Consider the following 19064-nt stretch of genomic DNA (forward strand, 5'->3'; position numbering starts at 1 on the left):
GTGAAATCTCCTAACGTATCTAAAACCAATGGCCAGTTGACCCAGGTTTAACCCTTCTCAAAGAAAGATGACCTAGATGACTGAGAATCTTCAAAGACTTCACTTCACTCTGTCAGATTTTTAACTTATTCCTGTAAAAAATCATTGATGTGGTCATTGTAAATGAAAATGCAACAAAGATTATGTGTAATGGTCAGTAGATGTGTGATGTGAGCTACGCTGAGAGCTACTGGAGAACAAATAAAGAAGCACACAATAATTGCAAATAAATCCCTGTGTTTTATTCGCTCTACAACACAGTTCAGTTTCATTTGGAAGTGCTCTGTGCCTGAGGCAGCTCTGAAATTACAGTTCAATGTTGGAGAAGAGAGGTTTCCCTTTCTCTTTAGAAGAGTAACCAAGGAAAGTAGGTACAGCTTTTATTGGTTTCATGTCACTAGTTCATTAAAAATGTATGTAGTATTACAGTATACTATGTATTTTACACTATGTATATTATAAATACCTATGATTTAAAAATGTAGTGTCTGAGTTGTGAATCCTAAGCGACCAGTGAAATGACCAGATCTATCTGTCTATTTCTTTCTGGGGTGTTTAAAAAGTGCTATCGTTAAAGTGACGTTGCTGAAAGGTCAAGTTACATTTCATGGAAGTGGAGGCAGGGTGAGTGACATGACCCACCGTGCAGCCTATAAATAGAACATGGTGGCCATGAAGGAGAAATGTAAGGGGGGATACAAACATTGAATAGCACTAATTGTAACGGAAATATGTTATCAATACCTCAACCTCCCTGAGGTAACCATGAATAAATCTTTCAACAACTGGAGTGAAACACTGTGACTGATGCACTGTGGCTAACCTGTACTGATCCAGCAACACTACTGTGCTGTTATAGAGCTTCTTTAGTGATATTAGTCTTCATGTATTACTTTTGTGCAAAGTACAAAGAACAAGTTTCCAGGTTGTGCGTTGGTCAGGCTGATTATTGGTCAACACTAAATATCATGTTGCACTCCTGACACTGAGTTACATTTTCTTTTACCTGTAATCAAACACTTAAATACTCAGGTGGCATAATTTACTGCAACTTATTACAGGATCTAAAATAAACAAGAACATTCCAGGTGCTTTTCAATATAACTACAAAGTGCAACTATTAAATATTCTACAATACAATACAGCTTTAAGCTTCTTTAAGTGCATGTTTATATTGAGACTACTCAGTTACTGAGCAGATTCACAGTAATTAATTTGCATAGACATTTTTGTCTACCTAGAACAACATACTGTGAACGTTAAAGTGACTGAAAAAAAAAACACTTGCATAAGTATCATCATGAAAATACACATAATAAAAGCACATTTTAAACATGAAATTAACTGCTGCAGATGAAGGGCCAGTTGCAATATCTCTGGTTTGTTATGAAGGCACCACTCACTACACTGTTCACACAATTTGTGACAGAAACCAACTGTAACACATTAGAATTACAGTATGGTCACATGATTTTATGGGAACAAAAATACAGGATTATTTATGAACATGGTGAAGTTCCAGTTCAATCCTTATCCCGTGTGCAGATTTTAGACAGCTGTTTTATTCTTATAGACACAGAGTAAGTGAGAGCAACCCATTTTGCCTTGGATTCAGTCCGAACTGTCAAGGGTCTTCCAAGTGCCAAGACACTTAAAACATTACAGTCACTAAGTGCTAGAATCCAAAAGTAACAAAGCAAAACAATACAGTGTGGTTGATTTTAGCAACACAGAACAGAGACAATACTGTATGTAGATAGTAGTGCAAGAAAAAAATGTATGGTAATAACTTGCCTGGACACAAACTTTATCATCTATCATCATTTCTAACAAACCCATGCTTCCTCTGACCACATGCCAATTACTTCAATATAAAATGTTAGATTAAATAAGCAAGATACAATCAGTGCACCTTTTTTTCATGACACAAAAAAGCCAAAAAACAAACAACATACAGCATGTAACATGGAAAGGAACTGCTCAAAACCGCTGCTAGTTTTCAGCTGTTTCTCTATGTTACTGTTGCTCTGCTTTGGCTCTAGGAGTATAGCCTGGCATAATACTCAACTCAACTGCCCCAAGATCAAAGTATCACAAAATGTGCACTATTCATACTTACCATAAGAAAATAGAGCATTTAGATGATAAATCAGTAAAGTGGAAAACATTCCTGAGTTGTACCACAGTAGGTACACTACCATTCATTTCATAGAGAAGCCACATCATATTGAGGTCACGATTATCAAACTGGAAGGCTGCAGTTCCAAGCTAGAGCCACCATGGGGTGATGTTGTGTATTCTGCCAGGCATTAAAGACAGATGAGCAGGTTGGTTGTGGTAGTGATGGGCCAAATAAGAGACTTAGCAGACAAGTTTTTAATGATTTTTAAAGATTGCCAGGACCAATCAGACAACTTGGTCAGTGTTGTAAGCCATCTCCCCTATAGACTGACCCCAAGCTGTTCCTCTATCTGTCCATATGCTTTCGTTTTTTCTGTGTTAATCTGTAGAGTAGAACTTCTCTAAATAACTTGCTCTTATTCTGGACTCCCTATCTTTTATCCTGACACTGGCAATTCCTTGGTCCTATCTACTCTCATTCCTGTCTCTCTTGGTCTGCAGATTTCTACCTGTCTAACCCTTTTGTTTTGCCTTTTCTTCCTCTAAAATCTTCATCCTCCTGTCTTTTTCTCCTTAAGGCCTCCTATCTCAGGGGTTCAGTTATAGTGGAGATGTTCTGCCAGGGACTGCTTTCGGGTCGGTGGGGAGGGACACTCAGGGTCTTTGTCAGGCTCATCATCTGGGGAGACGAGTTGCAGAGCCACTTCGTTCTCATAGCAGAATGACGAGCATGAGCTTTGAATGTACTTCTGCTCAGCCAGCTCTTTAGCACTGCATGAAGGTGTGTTTGGGATCTCATACGTCCGATGGAAGAATGAGTAGTCCACCTGAAAAAGGGACAGAGGACAAGAATCTTTCAGTGCACATTTTATTTGATGCTAACAAGACAGAAATCTACACCCATGATAGCAGCACTGTGAGGATTCAGGTACAGATTGTTGTGGAATTGGCTATTCTTAGGTTACTCTGGGTCACGTGTGGGCCTTGAGGTCCTCAGCAGTAGTAGTTGTTTGGCTTAGCATTACATTAACATAAACAGACAATGGTGTCTCCGGACTAGAATGTGCTGACAGTAACACTAACATAGGTAAATACATTCTCGTTGACTGATTCTGGGTGTATAGTATTTGTGGTGTTAATTGTACAGGTTTAAAGTCTGACCACCAGCAAAAGTTTGGCAGAATGTGAGACCGACTCAGCCACTTCAGAGAGTGACTTCAGAGAGTACTTTAGAGACACTTTGAGATTTTATCTAATTCTCCTTGGCCAAGCGTCAGTAAATATTACAGCATAAGACATCGGAGGCTCTTCCCTCCTGACCTCACCACTGACCATTGACTTCAGCAATTTCACCACAACACAGATGTGCTTTGAGCTAAATGCTAACAACAGCATGCTAACATACTCACAATAACAATGTTACATTCTTATGTTTAGCAAGTTAATGGTTACTCTGTTACCATATTAGAGCCACACCACTATCGTGGCCAAAAACATGTTTCCCAACCATAGTAAAGGAATGGACCAAAACTTCATGTATATATCGCCATCTTTCCTTTCTGACCTGGTAGCCGTCTTTCTTCTCAAAGAGCACTGGTTCAAATCGGTGTCCCCAGTGGATTTCAGAAGCCAGATAGGAGCTACGGCACTGTGTGGTCATGGCTGTAGCCTCCACCATGCCCTCGAGTATGACCACTACCTCCAAGTCAGGATCATTCTCCAGAGTCTTTTGGTCAATCTCGAAGAAGGGTGACTCATCGTTGATCTCGTGGACAATTGTAACTGGCGAGACCAAGAAGATGCGGTCAGTGCCAGTGTCAAAACCCACGTTGATGTCAGCATTGTCCAGTGGGAGGAACTCTCCCTCTTCCGTCACCCTTGGCTGAAGTTGGGAAGAGAGAGTAAAATAAAGTAATTATTCTTTACATAAAACCTTGCACATCAGTTGTTATGATGTTGCAGAATTGATCTTCACATGGGGATATATTATATATTATACTAGAAAGGAATTACAATATTTAACAGGCTGGTTATAAAATGCAACAGCATGGTATAGAAAAAAAGGGGATTCATCTGTCATTTTAAATACACCTGATAAAATTTTCTAAGGTCATCTGAGAAAAACACGGGAAATTAAATTTCTTACCCTGACCCAATAGCTTAGTATTTAGTTATTATATTTAGTTGAATTTGACTATGGAAGTCTTTAGTCATACCACTCAAGCATAGGCTTATCACTCACCCAACCCTTACAATGGAAAAATATCCAGTACCAATATTTAGAACTGTGTTTCTTTGATCCTCGCAAACTTAATCCCATCTGCCCGGTCTGAACTTTGATACGGTCATGCTATTAAAAGAGATCAAACTGCTGTAGCCTCAATATTCCACAGATTGTGACCGTCCCGATGTGTACTCATACGGAGCTGATGACAAAACATTACCAAAAAAATAAACATGTTTAATAATACCCACATTAAGGCATAGGGTAAACATAGGCATAATAGCATATAGTACAATACTGTATACCCACAAACAGTACGCACAAGGGAAAATGAGATGACAAAGGACAATGGCGAAGAATTGTGGGCAAGTTAATCCATGGCAAATCTTCCTAACCACTGAGGGAAAATAAAACAAGCTCTCATTAACAGTGGTCCACAGAATACAAGCCAGATGGTCTTAGCGCTCTCTAACTGTCTACTGCAACTGTTTACTACTATCTTTTACAGCAGTAAACTCTATTTTTTGATATATTTTTTTAACTTTTCCCTGTCCATTTTCCCGTTTCCAATTGACCTCTGACCATTTCCTCCAAACAGGAAAGACTTTCGTACTTTCTGACCTTTTTCTTTTTTTGATTATGGTTATTATCCATCTCCCTCCACTTACCTTCAGTAGTTGTGCTCGAACATGCGCCTCTACCAGGTGGCTCTTGCGGAGGTTTCCAACCCTCCACATCATGCAGAGTTTCCCATCCCTCAGCGCCACCACAGCTGTGTCAGAGAACACCAATGTTTGGTTGCGCTTCTTGGGCTTGGCAATCTTTGCCATGACTGCCCCGATGATGAAGGCGTCAATAATGCAGCCCAAAATGCACTGCAAAACGACCGCCATCACCGCCAGGGGACATTCTTCGGTCACGCTTCTGAATCCGTAACCAATGGATGTCTGCGTCTCCAAGGAGAATAAAAAGGCCGCCATGAAGCTGTTCACCTGGAGGAAGCACGGCTCCTCAACAACTGCCTCTCTATCAGACTCTCCTCCAGACCCAGCCTCTCCTGATCCCAGGGAGGAACCTGAGCTGGGGGTAAGCCGAATGGAAAGGTCCCCATGCATGGAGGCAATAAGCCAGAAGGCAAATCCAAAGAACAGCCAGGAGAGAAGGAAGGAGAGGGTGAAGATGACCAACATCCAACGCCAGCGGATGTCCACACAGGTGGTGAAAAGGTCACTGAGGTAGCGCTGGCCCCTCTCGCTCATGTTGACAAAGGTGACGTTGCAGCGTCCGTCCTTGCCCACAAAGCGTTGTCGGGGCCGGCGGCTTGAACGCCTGGTGCGCCGGCGTCTGGTAGTGGAGGGGGAAGAGAGTGAATCCTGGTCAGAGGATGACCGGCCTTTACCTCTTCCTCCTACACTACTGCCTCTTCCACTCCTTAGCCCTGAGCACATTCCTCCTGCTCTCACCCCGCCTTCTCCTGCATCTCCTCCAACTGACTCTCCAATGGCACTCTGCCTCCGCGCATTGTTGGTGTTGCTTTGGAGAGGTAGAGTTCTGCCGTTCAGGGCATGGATCGGGGAGGGGCTGGTTGGGGTCCCTGACCCTGTTGGACTCCCCCCTGCCCTAGCCGTATCTGCAGCACTCTGTGCCAGCCTCATGACCTCCTCCTCCTCCACAGGCCCATCAACCACAGCACTGAAACGGCGTTTCACACGTGCCGCCCCCATCATGCACTATTAAGTCTCCTCTCTCTTATGGAGAAGTTCAGTTACTCAGTATTCCACAGTGTGCCTTGATTTGATTGTTGATAAGTCAAAAGTCTGTGGAGCTTCACAACACAGTCAGTCTTTAAATCTGTCTTATTGAAGAGATAATTGCAAGTCTATAGTGGCCAACAAGAGGATAATTCCCTCCAAGGCCATTGGACATCAAACACTTGTTTACTTTTCCCAACTTGTGATAGATCCCTCAGCAACAAAGTGGGCTTTCTTGAATTAGGTCCACAGGTGTATTTATTAGCAACCAATGTCCTTAAAGATAATACTCACTAAGGTAAGTAACGTGAGGCGAGCTTAGAAGAAAGATGTCAGCAGTAGCCTAAGGAGTCTATTACTGTTACCTCCCGTTTGCAAGAACTAATTTGACAAGGAGTTGTAGGGCTGGAGTGACCTCAACAGACATCACAAAAGCATGCAGGATTGGTTCTGTTCAGTCCAAAACAGTAAAGGGGAAGCCACGAGCAGGTATCAATTGATAAAAGCTACAAAAGGATAATGCGAGTAGGAAACATGTCAAGGATATACAGCTCATTACAGGATACCTTGCATAATACTGTGACAAGGTGCATACAGATCAAATTGACTTTAAATGGGATGATATGATAAAATCATTTTTAACATGCTGTCAAGAAAAGCACAAAAAACATGCTAATTCTTACGATCAAAGTTCTTTGCAGTTTCACAACTTCTTGGTATGGGCATGAGAAAAACAAAGAATACAGTAATTTCAGTAAATCATCATTCACAATTCAGTGCCAATACATTCTGGATAAAGCACTGAATACAGTACAGACAATTTAATAAGCAGGTTTACACAATGTATCAGTTTCATCAGACTTTAACTAGTCTTCCTTTACAAATTAAGGAAACGTCACTTTTACCTAACAAGAGGGTCCCAACTGAAAGAACCATGTTTTGTTTGCCATTTCCTTTTCAGTCATGTCACTGCTTTAACAATTTCACATTGTCTTTCAAAGGGTCGACATATCTGTTTGATCGCCATTGTTGATTTGGTGAAGACTTGCTTTGTGTACTGACTGACCGAATGACTGCCTAGATAATATTGACCTGAACTACACGGCTGTTAGCAATCACCTGCAACAGTTAGTCTCTCAGAGCAGACATACCTCATTAGAGTTCAGCATTACGGCTGAGAAAAGATAAGAAGAAGGGAAGAAAACGACAGAGAAAGAGAGAGATTACTTTGATCTATCTCCAATATTACTCATGCTCTCAGCTTTAAGTGGAAGATATATATGGAGGGAAATGGTAAGCACACAGGTCACCTGGGGAAGTTTTCAACATTTGTTCTGGAGGCCTGGTGCCAAAGTTGATAGACCAGCTGGCCTAGATTGTTGGCTCTCTAACTCAGCATCTGTTTGAACCAGTTCACAAAAGGCTACATGAACATCAGAGACGATCCACAAACAAAATCATATGCAGATCTAGTGCGGAAATAACACGCAGGATAATGTAGTGCAGCAAAAATACTTAATCTAAAAAATCATGCATTTGCATACATTATTCCTTAATATATAGAAAAACTGAGAAATGTGCAAAAATATCAGGTATACTTGTAGTGTTAGTATTTACCTTGCCCAACCATTTCCAGAGAACTCTACTGCTAAATCCTGACAAGTATACAAGAGTATGGTTATCCAGTCTGTTTGGATCAGCAGACACAATCAAACCCTACACTGTGGCGAGTGCAAGAACAACACACAAGAGCAACAATAGACAGCAACTATTGCTAAAATTGTACAAATATAGAAGAGCCCATTTCATTCGACCAGTAACAGCAGGGTCGACAAAAGTCTACAACAAATGGAAATGGGGAAAAAGATCCCTCCTAAAGTGTGAGGTGACATAAGGGTTCATCTTTGCTTGTGAGTTGTCCTCTCTTTATGACACATGCTCAGTTAAAGCATTGAGCTTTGGGGGAAGGAGAAGACAACAGAAGAGTCTGCTGCTTTTCAGTTCTCTTTACTGAGATGCCGGTTGTCTGTTTTGAATCCCTTGGGACCTTCTTGTTTAACACACTGCCAGTCTTGAAAAGAAATGAACAAACAGAAAAATAATTAATTGAAACGGTTGCACATATTAACATATATGCATGCTGTATATGATAAATATCTAAATGGATGGTTATCAGAAACCTACCGAGTGTATCTCTTAGGTTTCTCTCATGCAGACCTTGGATTGTTACTGGATTATCTTACTGGTCCATTATGGTGGAGGTTTTCGTGTAGACAGTCTTAACTCAAAGGAGCAAACTCAGGTCAACAGGGAAAATGTCCCCTAGGTGTACTCGGGGAACGATGGAGCCTGTGAAGGGAGACAGAGAGAAAGAAAGAAAAATGTTGTTATATCTCACAGTGTATTCTGATGTGCAGCTTGTATTCATCACAAAATACTTTTAAAGGGATGACAGGTAAATTGTACTATTATGAAGAAACCTCTTTTAACTTCAAAATTCTGAACTACGAACTAAGAACTAAGTGGCACAGGATGGGTAATCTTAGACAAATAAGCAATAGTGGATTAAAGCCAATAGACTGGAAGTATTGAAGCGGATTTTCTTGGGCAAAGGATGAGACTGGGATTGTAGCTCAGATGAAGGGTTGGTTGGGGGTGAAGAGGTGGTACGTCTATGCTGTGGATTACAGCTGCGCTTGTGACTCCGGTAATCTCACCGATGGTTTTGCTAATCCTCTGAGGACTTACATAAGAACCACTACTGTTATAGAAAGTGGTTAGAGTATTTATAAATACACAGGTATCATATGTTATCACAAACAGGATTTAGGATAATATAGGAAAAAGTACTACAAATTGAAACTGATCAATACTTTTACTAGAATCTGAGACATAACCACATTACATGTGGAAAAATAAACAATGCAATGCATCCTTTGGCCAGTGTACTTAAGATAAAACAATCAGCTGCATAATTGTCTCCTGATGTGTAAGACTATTATGTATAAATGGCATTACACAAAGCTGGCTCAGAAAAATATATATATATACTGATTACATGCATGAAGATCATGTTTTATTTTGTCACTACTGCAGCTTCAACACACCATAAAAGTTAAAGTGTGCAAACCAGTCCAGGATTTAAAAGGCTCAACCAAAACGCATGAATATAATACTACTGATGATTTTATTACACTGCAAAAATGTAGTAAATTTGGTGAAACATTATCAAAGTAATAGTAAAAAAGTGATGGGCCAACACTGAACTCAGACTGAACTCTGAACCTTGTGTGGTCTTAATTTCTACAAAATGATAAAGACAGATTCTTCCAGGCTTGTGTTGCTCAGTTCACTTCATGTTAGGATAATGAACAAATGTGTGAGGAGGCAGTACTGACCTTGAAGCCTCCACTGTAGTCCCTGCCAACACTACCAGATGAACATGCTCTCAGGTTTGCTATCTCTGTGATTGGGTTGAAGTGTCTTCGGACTACCGATGACAGTACCTCAAGGAGGTGATGAGGGAAGTGTGTGTGTGGGTATATGCAGTGTGAGGTTGCATGTGTCTTTGTGTTGCCTAACCTTATCAATGTGAGGTGGCAAATGTCTCAAATAACTTATAAGAACATTCATGTAGGGGTGTCTGTGAAAGTTGTCCATGTGAAGTTTCACACTGTCACACAGAGCAGCATTTGATCTGCAGTCCTGCCTTAAATGATAAAGGCTGAAACGTGATGGGGATGTTTGAGAGTCCTTTGACCAAACAGATCTTCTGCATAACAGTGGATAATTGTTGACTGAACTGGGCATGTGATTTAACATACATTTGACATAGAATCTAGAGCTACAGCTGCAATTTATTTGTAACTCAAAAATAAACTCAATAAATGATCAACAGGAAAACAACTATTCATTTATATCTTATGATCTATTAAACATTTAAGTCACTTCTCAGGCAAAACTTCAACATTTTCTCTAGTCCCATCTTCTCAAAATAAGAAATTATTGTTTTTTACGTTTCTGTTTTTCGTACAAAACAAAACATTTGATGACATCACCTCAAACTTTTTCATGCAACACATTACAACCAATGTTATCTGGACTCTGATGTACAGTAGCAATACACAAACTCTCAGCAGTCTTTTGTCTTTCTGAAAAGAGTTTGATGACAAGGCATGTTTCACGTGGTGTTGTTATGACGATCAGCTAAGATCCTGCCTGCACTGAGGGGTATCTGCAGTGGAAAACCACGTTGAGAAAAGTACCCGATACCAAAAGTGAGTTAAGCTGCACCATACAGTGGAAACACAGCTTTATAGACTTGTATACCTAATAAATAACAATTAATCAAGAAAATAATCGGCAGATTAATTCATAATCAAAGTAGTTGCAGCTCTGACACCATTCTGTAATACATTTTGTAACACCAGAAACATTTGTAGGTGGCAGCACAGATGTAAGTAGAAACAATATTTATGAATAGTAATAATAATACTTAAAGCTGATAGAGGGCCAACAAAAGGGCTTGGAGATAGCTGAGGTTAATGTTTCTCATCGTATCAATCATCATAACAATCATTAACTGTACTAAAATGGACTTGATGGACTTGAGAATCTGAATAAAGTGAATGACATCGTCAGCTTAAAGTAAAATCTTAAGCCAGGTATTTCCTTATGTATCTATGTTCAGTCTTCTAACAGCAAATAATGGTTCTGATACAAATAAAGCATTGACTGGGCAGCATTTATTGACCAAATAATAACCCAACAATTGCTGAAAACAGGAAAGTAGCCACTGATGCATGGGCAACCATGATCACAAGCTGCTGTCAGGAAGCTGTTGAAGCCTGTCTAATTAATAACCCATCAAAATGTACAGAAAGACATCTATCTTGACGATCATGCTCATAATTTTCCTGCAAGACCACATGAATCCACATTCACCACTTATCTTTCGCTCTTTTTTCATAGTGGGTCTCTCCCCCTGTTCTTTTTATCCAGATTATCTGACCATATTAAGGTGTTATGTGGTCAGATTAGGTCCACAGGGAATATGATTTCAGTGTCATTGAAAAAGGCTCTGAATAAACCATGTTCTTCATTTTGTCTGTGACTCTTCTTCTACATGCGATATGTGACCTAATTCCTGTTCTTATGTTCTAAAAACAACGGTCTGAGTAGAAACATTTTTTACTCTATATTATTAAATTTGGTTGCATGGTTTCATGACGGTTTAATCAACACAGTGCACACAATGTACAAAACAAAACCCTCAAAACCTCCCCTCTACATACAGAGATGCCAATACTCGTTATTGATCTGTGAGGGTTAGAAACCAGAGCACAGACTGGGTCTCTCTCTCACAGTGTCAGATTTACTCTGTTTCAGGTCTATTTTCTACATCTCTTTAATTATTCTGCTAAACTTCACATTACAAGGCAGATTTTAATAATGTACAATGTGAACAAAGCAGCTACTGCAACAGCTGTAACTGCATTGCATGCGACTATCAAACAAATGCACAGTGACATTACAACAGTGCAGTGACCTTGCTTTTGATCAATACAGTTCTAGTGTTGATCTGGTGGCAATATTCATATGTTGCAGCTGATAGCTGCAGCACAGAACAGTAATGGACGCTGCAACATAAAGAGCAACTGAACATTAGGTAATATTAGACTTGAGTCTGTCTGTGTATATAGCATTATAACTTAATATTTCATTCGTGCTTACATTTTTCTCATAAAAAGTTTGAAGTTAATGGTGAATCAATGTTCCACCCAGTTGAAGTGAATCAACGTTCCAAACCCAGTCCAAGTGTGTTAGTGAGGAGTCTTAATTATAATCATCACAGAAGTATAATCTTGAAGTCAAAAAACAAAGATCATTATCATCCTGAAAACCATGTCATGGTAGAATCTGTTTGTGTATGGTTAAGGTTGATTAGTTAGTTCCCTAAACTCTCTCAGCTCTGAAGTGGGCAAACCTTTTCGAATTTACTGATGAACAACGCACACACTTGATAATAAGCACAAGTGTGGAATAATCTGGGTGCCGGGCATTATTCCATCTAGTTGAAACTTTTTTATACTCCTTCAGCTGTGTGCAGTGATCAAGGTCACTGTATGATGATGACCACATGTTAATCCGGGGAGTTGTGCAGGTTGAAATATGCTGGTTAAAACTCTGAACAACTCATTTCTAATCAAGAGAAAAATTTCAGAACATTGACAAGGACGCAATCCAGACTAATTAGACTTAATCACTATTCAGAGCTTTCTCCTTACATCTCACAACACAGGTGATCACAAACACTCACAAAAACAACAAAACAACGCCATGTTAGGGCTCCTCAGAATATCTGGTTCTGATGTGGCTATCTGTTTATAAAATGTGTGTATGGTTTTAATATTCTGCAAGTACATTTAACACGCAACGTTGTTCAATTCTTTAAGTAAAGTTTTGGCACCTTAAGTACGTGTGTGCGTGTGTGTGTGTGTGTGTGTGTGTGTGTCATAATTTGAATGTCACACAGTCATAAACTGGAAAAATGCCAAATACAGTAATCAAAGCAGTTAAAATGTCTCGAGTAAGACACAAAAGGACACACTATAATAATATAAAGTGCGATTATATATTGCACCTCTTTTGAAAAGCAAACATTATGATATGTTTTAATGTACATATAGAATAACAAACAATCCAAAAGAAAAAAAAGAAAAGAAAGATGACATTTGAAAGATGACGTTTACCAAGCAGAGAGGGTCTATCAAAATTCAGTTGTACTGTATTATGGGAAGTGTAGGATCCGAGACTTTTTAAGCTTAACCCATAATAGGTACTAAAAACAAGATATTTTGGGCCTTGTGTCATCAGTTTTGGTTTATCTGTCACTCCCATGTCTCCTAATTTTACTCAAGTGCAATACTGTCACATAAATTACTGGAGTGTCCCTTTAACGGCATTAGCAATAATGTTTACTTGCTAACTGCCCTGGATGTATGCATTGGTTATCTTAAAATTTTTAACATTAAGAAAAACAGTGAGTTGACTGAAGCTTGCTTTACAATACAAATCAAAATGAAACCATGAGGACTTTTTATAAGACAACCAGCAGCTGTCATCTTATAATCCTGTGCTTTGGTCCGATCTCTTTACCCCATGTGCCTTCCTGATGAAAACCCTCAGCAATGTCTTGCCACTTGATTTCAACTCAACTAGTGTTACAATTAATGTTTTAAACATCCAACTGTGTGAACTCCGTCAATTTTTGCAAAGAAATGTGTACCGTACTGTTCATGTGTTTCAAAGCGGTTTATCTCTTGCTTGCCTATTTCAAAGCTGTGTTTTCTATCGGTTCACAGCTCACCAAAAGAAAAAAGGATTAAAGTCTAAATAATCACCAACCTTATCTGTTCAGTAGTCTCTTTCTCTCTCTCTGTCATTGCTTCATCACTGTTAACAGTAACATATTTTTTATTTTTTATTAATCTTCCAGTCCTGCACAGCTGGCTACAAATTAAGGTAGTAGACAGGAGTCTACTCCAAATGCACAATAAAATGGCTTTTAAAATATGGAGGAAAAACTGTTTGAGCATCCTTTTGGGCGTTTTTCTGGGCATTATTTTAAATCAGATTCTGAGAGAGACATCCTGATTCAAACCTGACAGACTCTCTGTTTAGGTTTCACATCATCTTCTACAAGTTGAGGTAAATGTGTGTAATTTAAAGCTTACTCCAAATAAACAATAAAATGGCTTCAAAAATATGGCGAAAAAACAAGTTTGAGCATCATTAAGGAGCATTATTATTTTACAGCCTGTTTCAAACCTGACAGAGACGCAGAGTTTAAGAATCACATCGTATTTTCAAGTTCCCATCTGGAGAAAGGAGCAAACTCAAATTCATCAGTGAGCACTGATATGATAAACACCCAGATGTTTTCACCTCTTTCTGATTCTTTTCGGATTATAAATTAAAATATACGAGTTCACCTGCTTTTAAAGTTCACAGGCTGCTTACAGACAGCACATCCATCATATACAACAAAAGCGATGTCTTGACAACTTCTTCCTCAGTGAATTTAAATCAGCACTTACCCGCAGTTGACATTTTCCTCTCGGTAATTCAACGCGTCAGTTTATTTTAAGTTTCCTTTAATTTAACGATTGATTAATTACTTTAAAAAAACACAATGATTAAAAACCCTGCGCGAGCTGTCCTGTGCTGCCAGTTCTGTCAACTGCCCGCGAGCCCCGAGATGAGCGCGCTCACGTCACACTGCTGTCTGTCCCCAATCACAGACGAGCACGCGCCTCTCTGACCTTGTCACAACAAACTGTCTGATGTTAAATTACAGTTTAGATGTGTGACACGCGCCGATTATTGATTATCGATCATCATTTAGTTCTTTTAAAAATAGGCTTTTATTTTCAGTAAAAACTCCTCACATCAAAATTATTAATGAACTATTCAGTATTGATTTAAAGATATATATTTTAATTTAAATTGTTGATTATAGCAGAAATGTCCTAAATCTTACTTTACGTTTATAATATAAAATCTGTATTGTCTTTATCAACTTTGATGAAGAAAATACACATTTAGCATAGTGGAGACTTCTTATTTTATCAAAACAAACAAACAAATAAAGGGAGGACATACAATACATGTACACTTGTACCTTGCACCCGTACATATCTAAGTATGTAATGTGTATAAGAAGGCTATTAATTATCAAGATTAGTCAGATTAATGTAACAACAGTGAATGAAATGTTGCCTGTGACTGTTGTAAAAACACTATAAATAATTCTGATTTGTGTTATTGTTATTTCACTGAATATTCTGGAAGTCTTTCTGACACTGTGAACCTTACACACAATGGTTGTGCAACACTGGTCTTAATTAGAGTCACGACAATAAAGTTAATTTGTTTGAATTTAAATTTGAAGACCAGACAGAAAGATAGAGAGACAAAGTGACCACTGGCTATAGACAGATTACAGAGTTACTTTGTGTGTTTGTGTGAGTATGTGTGTGTGTGTGTTTACGAATACTTAATCTGATTTAATCTCAGCCCAGGTGCCCAAGAGACTGACCTATGATGCCATGAGCTCTGTCATTCTGTGGAGAATAGGGATCAGATTGAAGACAACCGGGGACAAGCAGCAAAGAAATGTAATGTGATGTACTGTGACGTAATGCAGCAGCTATGACAATCTGCTGCATCCAACATTTAAACATTTGGACATCAGAGCCCTGTGCATTCATGAAAAAAACAAAAAAACAAAAAAAACAATCAATGGTACACAGATTACATTTGTAACTGGGCAACCTCTGTCATTTTAAATTGCATAAGTGTTAAACACCAACTACAATTGACCCATGGAAAACTGTGCAGGAGGAGGAGACAGAGGCAGAGAGAGAGAGAGAGAGAGAGTAAGTGACAGGGGAGGGCGTTACGATGTCAGAATTTGTAAATGATTAGAAAGACGTGACATTTAGGAGAACTATAAGAGGTGAAAATATATGATGAAATATAATTACAACAGACACAGGACAAACGGTATCTGCAAATGGTATCTTTGTTTGTTTTTGTCTATCAGGTTGGTTGTTGGGAAATCCAAACATGGCAGAAAAGTACTTTAAAACCAATTTAGAGGTGTTTCTCTGGGAATGGAAAACTTGCCTGAATACCTGAATTTTCCTGATGAGAAGTGGGTCAAAGAAAAACAGAGTTTGTGAGGCTGACATGGTGGCAAGATTTAAGATGCTGAAATTCACGTTCCTGGCTTGAATGCATTAGTTGCATGTCTCAAATTCAAATAAGCTGTATTGGCATGAATGTTAGTTACATCATTGCTAAATTTATATTATTACCATCTCTGCTGATTTCCTGTCATCTCTACACAATAAATTCTCCAATAAAATCATGAAAATTTCTGGTAAACGGTGACTGGACTTCCTTGTGTCATATAAACGTTAAACGTTTGACTTGATTTGATCGTGGCAAATTGTTGCTGGCAAAATAAACAAAAGAAAAAAGAAAAATATATGTACATCTGGAATGAAACTTTCCTTTTTACTTGTTTGACTTGAAATGAAGCATAAAATCACCAGCGGCGCTCATTTCTAGCTGCTCAACAGTGAGTCAACATTTCCACTATTCGGCTTCAATCATGGTCTACTTTCAGTGGTGGTATTTACAATGAATCATTTAATGTGATATATCTGCAGCAGGGTGGCGGAGTGAGGAGAGGTATGAGCCCATGATGTGTGTGCCCTCACTGGAGCGCTGCATAATTACTCCATAATTATTATTGGATGAGCACGTAGGGATGCAATGCTGACTCTGAGCCACCAGTGGGCAGATTGAAACAATTTTTGGCATCCACGAGGGAGCCTGCAGTTAAAGATCAATGCCTCGGTTTAGCTTGAAAACTTGAAAGTTTTAACTCTAAGCTGGTGATTAGCTAATCAGACTGGATGGCTGCAGATTAACCAGAGGCTATGCACCTGGTTTCTTAGGACCAAATTACAAACTAAGATTTAAAACCAGCAGCTGTGCAGACTCTAAACTTCACACCTTAGGGTGTTTTTTATGACTTGAAAGATGCTAATCAGAGTTGACAAGGGAGGAACAATACCTGCGTACGCACTTGGGTTTATAGAGTTTCTTTTAAAGGAAAACCTGGATTTTGATATTAGTAAGAGTTTTCCATGAAGGAAAAGTGTGATTTAAGTCTTTTTACAGCCTATTTCATTACTTAGTTTTTACACCAAGTCATAGTAAATCATGGGAAAGGCATTAGTAAACTATCCTGCTCTGTAAGCACAAGTCCATTTCCCTGCTGACTGGTTAGATGCTTGCTGCTATGATAACGTTCCACGTTGGCCTGTGAAAGGCTGATCTGATTTCTGCAGATGGAGCAGCAAAAAAAACTCAGTGTTCAGTGTTGCTGTAACAGATTCCAGATTTTGTCATGGTCACACAAGGTCCAAATCTAATGCTCCGTGATTTCAAGGGTAAGCGCATATTGGTTCAATGTGTGGCGTCTGCCCTCTGCAGACTTACTTCAGGGGCCAACACAGAATAAAGGTCCCCTGCACTGCACACAAGGAGGATGAAGTGTGTGCAGATCCTCCCGTGACAAAAATACTGCTGAGTCACTTCAAGGACAAGGAGCCACTAGATCTATAAATGAGATCTGTTGTTATTTTTGAGGGTTTTAAATTGAGATTATGTTCATTATTGATTAATCTTCTGATTATTTTCAGTTTCATAGTTCCAAGATCCTGAGGTGACACCTTAAAATGTTTTGTTCAATATGTTTTGGGAAGTCATTCAAGGACTGTACAATTTTCATGTTTTTGTATTTCTACTTCTACTCCACTACATTTCATAGGAAATTATTGTACTTTTTACACCACTACATTACAGCTTTTCAGATTTAACCTAGAAAATAATATACACCTATACTGAGTTTCTTAAATTGTATATTGTTAATAGTTGAACTGACAGATGGTAACAGGTAAAATCACCTCCACCTCGACCAGCTACAACATTAATAGTAAAGTCATAGTAACAATATTTAGACAATATAGTATTACTGTTGATACTTTAATTACTTTTTGTTGCTAAAACTTTTATACTAACATTTTGAATGCACAACTTTTACTTAGAAAATATTTACTTTTACTTAAACAGAAGATCTAATTACTTCTTCCACCACTGGATTTACTATAATTTACATATAAAACTAAGAAAAAAGAGAAAACGTTAATATTTGAGAAGCAGAAACAGTGAATTTTTTGCCATTTTTGCTGAAAGAAAAATTATATATGATGACCAAATAGCACATTATCTTTCTGTCCATCAACTAATCATTTTTAGCTCTACTATTTTCTGTCATCTTTAATCTCATTCAAACATCAGATGGAATCTTATAGAGAAGTATACTTAAGTAAGTAAGTTAAGTAATGTAGAAAAAAAAGGACAGGAGCAGTGAGTTGAGATTAAATCTCTGGGTGTACTGACACAGTACAAACTCTTGGCTCAGTGTTGAGAGAACAGAAGAAATTTGATGTGTAACTGTAAAGACAGACAGGCGGGGTAGGATGGTGGGTGGTGGTGGTGGGGATCAATAACTCCTCACAAGCTGTGAATCAGCCTGCAACCATTTGTCACACACAAGAAAATGTCCGCCCATTTAATCAAGACTACGAGACTGAGGACGGTCAACCGGCAGGCAATTTGTCAATTTGCTCAGAAATGGGTAAGCTAATTAATGAAATGAATGAAGAAAGCAAGGACAGCCAGGAAGAGGTTAGGGAGCTGATAATGTTTACGTGTTGGGGCGTTTTTCATACTGTGACTACCCACTGATTGGACATGTTACAGCCCCTTCATCTGGGTGTGCTGCATAAATATATGAAGATATACAGAATAATAAAGACTGTTTTTTCAGGGGAGTGTGAGTGTGATCACAGGCTCCATTTTGTTTTTACATGCTCAACCTCTTGTGAACTCCCAGTAGCACAAAGACACCTCGGGGCCTGTTTGGCCCCATGATATATAAACACTTGAGGTGCAGAAACCCCAGAATATAATATGTAGCAGAGAGCATTCCTATGTGACAAAGCACAACATTAGTTTAATGAAAGGGCACTTTCACTATCATAGTCATGTAACAGGTGTCCACTGCAGCAGATGGTGCAACAATCAGCTTTCAAATAATAAAACAATTAATAAAACAGGGCAGCGAGTGCCACAGATTTTGAGCTTCAAAATGACTCTTCAGAAACCTGTACGGGATGTCACACATACGCTGTCCATTCTTTATATTGTCGGGGCCTGCTACGTAGCATCCTTTGGACTCTGCACCACTGCACTATTGTTTTATTCTGTCTATAAATGTTATTGTTGTT

General features: G+C 38.9%; 1 protein-coding gene across 2 annotated transcripts in view; it reads right to left on the reverse strand.

Annotated features, from left to right (window-relative positions):
- Nucleotides 1-241: 241 nt before the first annotated feature.
- Nucleotides 242-19064, reverse strand: part of kcnj14 (potassium inwardly rectifying channel subfamily J member 14) — a 31486-nt gene continuing 12663 nt past the window's right edge. The window contains exons 1-5 of one of the 2 annotated variants that reach the window (XM_027286717.1): nt 14235-14326; nt 8320-8484; nt 5053-8206; nt 3725-4042; nt 242-2987 (exon numbers count right to left, since the gene is read on the reverse strand). In XM_027286717.1, the coding sequence (XP_027142518.1) occupies nt 2757-2987; nt 3725-4042; nt 5053-6111 (1608 nt within the window). In that variant the 5' untranslated portion in view covers nt 6112-8206; nt 8320-8484; nt 14235-14326 and the 3' untranslated portion in view covers nt 242-2756. Of the gene's footprint in view, nt 2988-3724; nt 4043-5052; nt 8207-8319; nt 8485-14234; nt 14327-19064 lie in introns of those variants that run through there. The other variant, XM_019253929.2, reaches the window with a different exon arrangement.

The sequence above is a fragment of the Larimichthys crocea genome, chromosome XIII (genome assembly GCF_000972845.2).
Source record: "Larimichthys crocea isolate SSNF chromosome XIII, L_crocea_2.0, whole genome shotgun sequence".
NCBI classification, from domain to species: Eukaryota; Metazoa; Chordata; class Actinopteri; family Sciaenidae; genus Larimichthys; species Larimichthys crocea.